This window comes from Alexandromys fortis, unplaced genomic scaffold (genome assembly GCF_014885135.2).
Source record: "Alexandromys fortis isolate MF-2015 unplaced genomic scaffold, M_Fortis_MF-2015_v1.1 scaffold_58, whole genome shotgun sequence".
Classification (NCBI taxonomy): domain Eukaryota; kingdom Metazoa; phylum Chordata; class Mammalia; order Rodentia; family Cricetidae; genus Alexandromys; species Alexandromys fortis.
Window position 1 is genome coordinate 3023889 of NW_026067940.1, and position 8703 is coordinate 3032591.

At 51.9% G+C, this 8703-nt stretch overlaps 1 protein-coding gene across 1 annotated transcript; it reads right to left on the reverse strand.

Annotated features, from left to right (window-relative positions):
* Positions 1-1688: 1688 nt before the first annotated feature.
* Positions 1689-7671, reverse strand: Tnni1 (troponin I1, slow skeletal type). Its single transcript, XM_050147734.1, has 6 exons — positions 7549-7671; positions 6936-7067; positions 5096-5185; positions 3870-4046; positions 2986-3095; positions 1689-2069 (listed from the first exon to the last, which is right to left on the reverse strand). Exons 1-5 carry the CDS (start codon positions 7555-7557, stop codon positions 2988-2990), a joined length of 516 nt encoding a protein of 171 aa, XP_050003691.1. The 5' UTR covers positions 7558-7671; the 3' UTR covers positions 1689-2069; positions 2986-2987.
* Positions 7672-8703: the final 1032 nt, after the last annotated feature.

Consider the following 8703-nt stretch of genomic DNA (forward strand, 5'->3'; position numbering starts at 1 on the left):
CAGAGGGCCACAGGCTTAGGTGTGTTGGGAGCCCCACCCCCACCTCTTAGCAGCCCTCTGTGTCCCATGTTTGCTTTGAGTCAGCATTGGGGCTGGTCTCCCACTTCTAGAGGGCAGGGTGGAGACCCCAGTCTGTCAAAGCCCTAGGTTAATAGTCTACCGTCAGACTGAGATTTGCCTCAGGAACTTAAGGCCAGGTTCTATCAAAGGTTTGGGAAGAGACAAAACATTGAGACGTGCTTTGGAGTCAGGCCAACTGGGAGGAGCCCGTGAGGCAAGGAAGGGTGGGTTTCTTGGCTGCCCAGGCACGAAGCCTCACCCTGTGCTCTGTGGCATGAACCAGCTCTGTCAGGTTCCCCAACGTGCTCTCTCTCTCTCTCTCTCTCTCTCTCTCTCTCTCTCTCTCTCTCTGTTTGTGTATGTATAACTCTGTAACTATGACTACAGGTATGTGCACACAGTGAGTGTGCTCTTTGCACACCCCTGACTCTCTGCCTACTCATGTGCTTGTAGCAAAAACCCTGTGCTAGATGCTGCCTTTCCTAATGCACCCCATGTTGCTGGTCCCCGCTGCCACAGGCAGGCTGAGCATGCCTGCCCCAGACTGTGCCCCAGGAGGTAACAACACCGTACTTTGCACCAGTCATTGGTATTCATACCAGATAATACATGGAGATCAGAGGGTAGAGCCTGGTATCTCCGGGGCAGCTCAGCCTCTGCGGGGACTAGTCCTGGGGACCAATTACTTCCCTGTAGGCTTAGATCAGGAACTGCCATTGACACCTCCCTAAAAGCCAAGTTCCACTCTGGCCCAGAATGCTGCTCTTTGCTCCTTTAAGGGGAGTGGAGGTGGGGTAGCAATTCAAGAGCATAGGAATGTCCACAGTCCTTCATTATACCTACTCCTCTCCCCTGGGTTAAGCCCCTCTCGGGTTTTGGGCCCAAACATTAGTGAGATAGAAAAAAGAACTGGGCCAAAAGTCAGGACCACCTTGGATCAAGAATGAGTCTTGGGGGTGTTTGACTGGGAGTGTGAGGAGAAACGGAGGGCCCTGACACACTCTTGCCCTCTGGGAAGGGACAGAGGGTCCACGCAGAGGACTCAGGAAGTGTTCCTACTTCTGCTTTCTGCACCTCCAGTAAGAGAGGAAGTAGTGATTTGGAGCAGACAGCAAGGACCTGAGCAGCCAGATCAAGAGACGAGGGATGGAGCCCCCTGGTGACCAGACATGGAACTGCAGCATGTCCTTCCTGAGAGGCTAGAGTGTAGGAAACGCAGCCCTGGGTCCTGCAGACCAGGAGAGGCTGGAAGCACCTTGACCTGTTGGCCCACAACGGTTAGGTGCATGGAAGGCACCAGATAGTCCACGTTTTTGGAGGCTAGGGAAATCAGCAGGGGTATTCTACCAAATGGGACACCCCTCTGACAGCTAGAGTCTAGGCTAGGACACATGGGCTGTCAGAGATCCCGGCTTGAGAGAGCTGAGAATTCTGGATGCTGAGAGTGTGTGATGTCACTGTGACTTGGAAGAAAGACTCCTTGGGGCGCATTAGCAGGCTGTCACCAAACTCTCAGCCTTCCATTCTGATCCTGAGCTCCTGACTCAAGGCTGAAGTTTTTCAAACCCCTTTTCACAGACTCCCTGTCTTCACTTTCTTCTGAGCACTAACCACAGAGCTACGGAAACCAGCAGGAACCTGGATTTTTAATGAGGAGTTGTGATGTCTGTGGACACAGCAGGTAGCAACAGAGATGGGGGTAGCAAGATGGGACTGTAAGGAAGGCATTCTCTCTGCCTCCCTCTCCAGCCTATGGCCCCCTCGGCCTGGTTGGATAACCCCAGTGTGCCTCATGGGTTACTGGAAGCCCATGCTGCTGGCTTGAGGTCTCAGACACTCGCATCTCTCTTCTCCTTTTGGTGCCATTTCATCCCGGCTCCAAAGGTGATCATGTAGGCTGGAGGGAGGAAGGACATAGCAGGGATGCTCCAGCATTGGCAGGAAGATAGGTGAACGGAGCTGGAGGAAGGCGCCCAAAGCATGACCCCAGAGTCACACAGCAAGCCAACCTGCAAGGACAGAGAGGAGACACTATCACACAGACCCTAGTGATGCGTGCCATTTAGGCATCACTGATGGACACACAGCGCGCATGGTCCCCACGGTCCCTGGGGCTTCTCCCTTGCGCCACCCTTGGGACTCCTCAGCTGCTTTGCCCAGAACCTGAGCTCCCTCTCTCTCCACACTTCCAGAGCTCCTCGGCTGGAGCCCATCCCCTCATCTTCCATGTCATGGTTCCTCCCACTGCTGCTGACCTTTGCACCCTCAGCCCTTCCCCTTCCTTTGTGAACCCTCCCCTATCTGTAACATAGATGTCCTCTGGGGAGAGAGCCTTGTCTGCTCTGTGCTGCTGTAAACCTGCCCACTGCGCCTCCTTCCCATGCTCCCACAGCAGGGCTTTAATGCTCAATTCCACCTCTTTGTCAATCCCTCCCGACCTTGGGGGGGGGAGGTTAGCGTCTCTGAGCTGGTGTCCCCTTGGAGCACTGACTAGGGTGCTTCTTTGAGTGAATACAAGTAAAGGACGTCACCGAGGACAGTGGAAGATGGGAGATTCTTGGAGAATTAGAGCTGGAAGGACCTTGGGGAACATCTCACCTTAGACTCAGACTCTGCCGGCCTCGGGATTTCCTAGGGTCCCCCGGCCACACAGTTTCCAATCTAACCATTTGCAGCTAGGAATACATGGAAGCTGCCAGGCCCAGGACCACCCATCTGGTACAAGCCCCAGTTTGCAGGTGAGAGGACCTGACACAGGCGTGCCATGCCCAGAGTCTGAAGGCACCAGAGTGGGCGCCTACGCCCGAGAGAGCGAACTACAAAGGGTTCTCCTGCACGCTGCATCAGCCTCCCATCCCCTATGTATCCTGAGTGCCCTGGGGACTCTGAGGGATCCCAGGACGAGTCTCCCCCCCCCCCAGGCACCTCTACTGTGAAGTCGGGGACTTGGCAGCATCAAACATCTTCTTGCGGCCTTCCATGCCAGACATGGCCTCCACATTCTTCCTCCAGTCTCCTACCTCCACAGGCCGCTCCTGTGGGTAACCCACAGCCATGTTAGGAACTCACCAGGCTGCAGGGGCTACGAAGGGCCCCTGAGCTCAACAGACATTAGATGGAAGAGAATCCGCCTCCTCGAAGAAACCCCGGTGCTCCTGCCCAGCGTGTGATGGAAGATGCCTTGGCCAGACAGGGGCACAGGTTATGCCGAGGCTCCACAGAAAACGTGAGGCTGTGTGGATGGGAGGTCCTAGGGTGCTGTGATCGGGCCACAGAGCTGATTTCCAGTGTATCACAGGCCAGCCTCACCTCCAAGCCCCACAACAGCCTCCCGTGTGACACACCACAGCTCAGGGTCACCTCCTCCATTTGACTTGTTTCTGTTTTGTCAGCGTGCGGTCTAGCCTGTTCATCCATTAGGCTTCCTGGGCTGGAGATTGTTCTCTCACGCTCCTCACAGTGCCTGTCAGCTCTGGGCATACACTGTGAGGCCAGCAAACTTGACGCTGTTGTTTGCTAGGCAAGTAATCGAACCCAGTTCTCCAATTTCTACACACGCATATTGCCACAGCCAAAACATGTGGCGACGGGGGCAATAGTCGCCCCTGAACTGACACAGAACTCCTCAGTCATCCCAGTCTTCCCCTCAGATTGGAAGCAGCCCGTCTTCCCTCTTCTGATGCGGACCTCATAGGGGGCTCTAGAATATTCTAGTTCACAGACTGACTAGAGTGCCTCAGGCTGTGTGAGAAGTGATAGGTGAAGGCTAGTAGGCGGCAGGAGGAAGAGTCTGAGGAGAGTGGCCCTACCTTCTCTGTGTCGTCTTTCTTCACAGACTTGAGGTTGGCCCGTAGGTCCATGGAGACCTTGTGCTTGGAGCCCAATAAGGCTCGGAGCATGGCGTCGGCTGAGACACGGACCCGGCGCAGGGGCGGACGCTTGAATTTCCCACGGAGGTCCAGGACCTTCAGCTTCAGGTCCTTAATCTGTAGGCGGGAAGGCGCCAGGCTCTATGGAGGGGACGCTAGACCCGGACCTCCCTTCCTGGAGATCCAATTGCTAGGCTTCCAGCTAGAGACATACCCCAAGTTTCCCAGGCTCCATGCTAGATTCTCCGAGGTGCTCAGAACCACCTATCCTTTTTTAAACAGTCACCATGAACTTTCACAGATTTAAGCTAAGTAGCTAACCTCACCCCTTCCCTGTCACCAAGCCTCAAATAAACGAAAAGTCACTAAGCCATCATTCACATTGGGAAGCCGTGTGTGGAGTGTGGACTGCTTTCCTCTGTCCCTCCGTCTTTAGCCTGGCTGCTCAATCCCTGCCCAGGGGGCCTGCAGAGCAGCTGAGCCTAGACTGACCCAGCAGGTAGGAAAGTCCTACATCCTAGACCCTGGGAATCCCAGGGTGTGGTCTATGAGGGAATTCTCTGGAGTTTAACGACAGCACACATCACCCTCCTGGCAAGAGGAAGTGGGTAGGAAAGCAGCCCACCTGTGCCGGAAGTCCCGCCTTTCCCCATTCTTCTCTGCTGGCTGACCCTAATGCTCTCACGCCCCGCCCCACGCTCACGGAGCACTGAGTACGGGAGAGGGGAGAACCAGAGAGCAGCGTGCATACTAGGACCCCTGTTCTGTGACTTGAGCCAAGCAAGCTCTTAGCCTTTGTGAGTCTCGGAGTCCTCATTAGTCAGGGTTAGGTAATAGTCCCCATGTCACCCACAGGCATATAGGGAGGATCAAAGGAGGCACCACACATGAAAGCCCTTCAGGAAGGTAAGATGTCATTAACAGACATCTGATTACTTGTGTGGGAGAGCGAGCGAAGGCAGCAACTTCTGAAGAGCTCACTTGGCAGGTGGGGAGGAAGTTTGTTCACGTGTGACCATCCTTCCCGCCCATTGCCCATATCCGACCTACGGGGTTATGGTGGGAAGCTAAAGCTTCACGCTGACAGGCTGGCCCATGCGCTGTCCAGCCCACCCCGCCCAGGCCCAGCCCGGCCCAGGCCTCCTACCGCCCTCCCTGGCGCTTACCTCCCTCGTGTTGTGGAGGCATTTGGCCTCAATGTCGTATCGCTCCTCATCCACCACCTCCACCTTGGCGTGTAGCTCTCGGCACAAGTCCTGAGGGAGCAGAGTGAAGTCATGAGAGGGGAAAGGGACACCAGCTCCAGCATCCCTTTTCCGTCTCCACACTGAGCATGCTCAGCCCTATGGCCCATTGCTTTCTCAGAAGTGTGATCCCGACGGGAGCTGCTGGAGGCTCCATCGTGGCAACACCTCAGAGTGGAAGCCTTTGCTCTCCTTCTGCTCGCTGTGGGCTTTCTTTTTCCAGCTTTTTGTAAATGTTAACTTAGTTTTTACTTTTTATTTTTAGATCATGTCGGTATGTAGTCCCGCTGGCCTGAAAACACTGTCATTGAGGGTACCTAGGCATGGATTCACAATCCCCACTACATGAATTCACGGAAACTGTGAGAGGACACACAAGACCCACACATGCTCAACCCCAGCACTGAGAAGAGAAAGTAGACACAGAGCCCCGCCCCTAGCCAAGAAGCTGTCTGTGATGGATGTTACTGTGAGGGGAATCTGCTTTCTGCACTGGAGTATCCCCGGTGCTTGAAGACCCAGGCCCAGGGCGGATGGCCAACACAACATGGACTCCAAGTCTCCATGCTTCTTTTGGTTTTGTTTTTTTATCCTATTCATTCTCTCTCTGTCTCTCTCTCTCTCTCTCTCTCTCTCTCTCTCTCTCTCTCTCTCTCGATCTCACTATGTAGCTCTGTCCTGGCTCACTCTGTAGACCTTGAACTCACAGAGATCTGCCTGCCTTTGAGTGCTGGGATTAAAGAGGAGTGCCACCACACGCCTGATTTTCTCCCTTCTTCCCTCCCCCTCCCTCCCTCTCTTCCTCCCTCCCTTCTTTCCTTCTATCCTCCTTGTTTTGATTTTCTTTTTTTGTTGCTTTATTTTTTTTAGGGAGAAATAACATAAAGTTGAGTGGCCCAGTAGGTAAGAATCTGGGAAGAGCTGGGGGATAGGAAATATTATCAAAATCTATTGCATAGAAAAGTTTAAAAAACAAAACAAAAATTCTTTAAGCCGGGTGGTGGTGGTGCATGCCTTTAATCCTAGCACTCAAGAGGCAGAGGCAGGTTGATCTCTGTGAGTTCGAGGCCAGCCTGGTCTACAGAGCTAGTTCCAGAACAGGTTTCAAAGCTACAGAGAAACCCTGTCTCGAAAAAAAAAGAAAAGAAAAAAAAGTTTAAATAAAAAAGTTTTTAGTTCACAATCCTCCAGCCTCTATCTCCTGAGCATTGAGACTACAAACACATGCCTCTACACAAGGCTCATAGTTGTTTTCTTAAAAAACAGTGTTATAAAAGGAATATAAGTTAATAGTAGAAAATTAATAGTAGAAAAACTATATGTTAAACATATGTGTTAAACTATATGTTAAACTAAGTTAATAATAGAAAACTGTATGTTAAACAAAAATAATAGAATTAAAATAGCCACTTCCATGGGAGACATGTAGAAATATTTATATCTAGTCTCTTCTCGTCAGTCATTGGTGTTAAAGCGATTGCTAACTGAATCAAAACAATAAAGCCTCATCTCTAAAAGGGGTGCAGATCTCTGAAGGAATGGCCTTCCTAAATCCTGCCCATCTCTCAGGCCATGCCATTGCACCAGCTGACGGGAAGCCAGTCTCTGGTTCTGTCCAACTAAGTCCATTCTCCCCTCTGGGACTCCTCTCTCAACAAGTGTTGTGAGACTGGGTGCTAGGGGCAGGAGGGCACCTTGTAAGTTACAGAGCTGTGTTAGTTCAAGACCCACAGAGGGTCCCTTCCCAGCCTGCCAGGCTTACCTGCAGGGCGCTGAGGGACAGGCCTCTGGTCTGCAGGGTGGGGATGCGCTCCGCTAGGTAGCGCACCTTCTCGGCCTCTCGCTCCTCATGTTCCTGCTCCCAGCACTCCTTAGCCTTGGCCAGCATCAGGCTCTGCAAAGGACAAAGTCACTGAACCAAGGCTGGTTCCTCATATTCCCTACCCTACATCACCAAGTGAGGGGAAGAGCCTCCAGACTCAGCAGGCCAGGTCTGAGCCCATTGCTCTGTGTGGCAGTGTGTGCAGTAGCTGCTGGCAGGCCTTGTATAGATCACACAGAGTGGCTCACATGGCATACCCAGTCTCCCTCTTCCATCCTTGTTATCCCTTCTGTCCCACAGTGCTCCAAAGAGAGAAACAGACCAAATGAACCATTTCCCTTCCTCCCCCTCTACCAAGGAACCCCTCCCCAGGCTCATTTCCGCTGCCTCTCAGGCATCCAGGAGAGACCCGAGATACAAGTCACTGGTCACCAGTCAGCTCCGGCAATGGATAGGCTTCTTCCCTTACCCTTGCTCGGTCTCCCTCCTTCCCCTTCCTGCCCCCTTTGAGTCTGTATGGCTGCCCCTCCATCTCCCATAGAACCAGCCTCACCTTCAGCATGAGTTTGCGGGAGGCAGTGATCTTGGATTTCCTCTGAGGATGAGAAGGAGAGACCAATGGTAAGGTAAAGGCTATATAACTGGAATTCTGGTACAGACCAGCACAGCACCAGCTGCAATTCTTCATCATTACCCAGAATCCTCTGCTTACTTTAGGGCTTTTCTTTTTTTTTAATATTTATTTATTATGGATACGATATTCTGTTTACATATATGCCTGCAGGCCAGAAGAGGACACCAGACCTCATTACAGATGGTTGCGAGCCACCATGTGGTTGCTGGGAATCGAACTTGGGTCCTTTAGAAGAGCACGCAATGCTCTTAACCGCTTTAGGGCTTTTCAAACTCATCTTTGGGACTGAACCAATCAAGTTCAGAGAGTGACATAGTCAACTACTTTGAAGCCCTGCCTTCCAGTTCTTCCTCTGCTGCACATTCTGCAGATATTCCTCCTGCGGTTACCTCCTCATCTGCAGGGGAGCATGTTGACAGCTGTACTTAGTCCACAGTGCCACCAAGATAAAATGAGGGCACAGATAAGCGACCTTTGCGAAAAGCCTAAAACGGGCGTATGTTTTAGCACTTCAGGCGATAACGCGGCTCTGTTCTGATGTTCTTTCCTGCCAGAGACACAAGCTACATGTTTCCCAAATAAGGGAAGTATGTCTTTGTGGACATCAAACTACCCTATAGTCACCATCACCCACAGAATTCTCTAAGATATAAAAACACTGATGTGTCTTCTAATCAAAACGAGCAAGCAAATTCTTTGTTTGTTTGGGGTTTTGTTTTGTTTTGCTTTTTTGTTTTTGGGTTTTTTTTTTCTTTCAAGACAGGGTTTCTCTGTGTAGCCCTGGCTGTCCTGGAACTTGATCTGTAGACCAGGCTGCCTCATATTCATTGATCCACCCCCAGGTGCTGGGATAAACGGCACAGGCAAATTCTTGATGACTAGGTAGATATGTTTGAAGAATGCTTTGGAAGTTCCCGCCAAGGCCAGGCATGGCGGGCATATGTGTAATCTCAGCACTCTTGGGGCTAAAACAGGAGGCTCACATATTGAGGGCCATCGTGGAAGGTCAAGGGCTCCACAGAAGAACATATGTAAAAGAATTTTTAAAGTCCCAGCCTGGTGGCAGTGTCCCCC

Coding starts and splice junctions, on each gene's coding strand:
- Tnni1 (XM_050147734.1), bottom strand. Junction 5,186..6,935: donor TGTCCCTCAGCGCCCTGCAG/GTAAGCCTGGCA, acceptor CTGCTCCCTCAG/GACTTGTGCCGAGAGCTACA. Junction 3,096..3,869: donor AGAAAGACGACACAGAGAAG/GTAGGGCCACTC, acceptor GGTTACCCACAG/GAGCGGCCTGTGGAGGTAGG.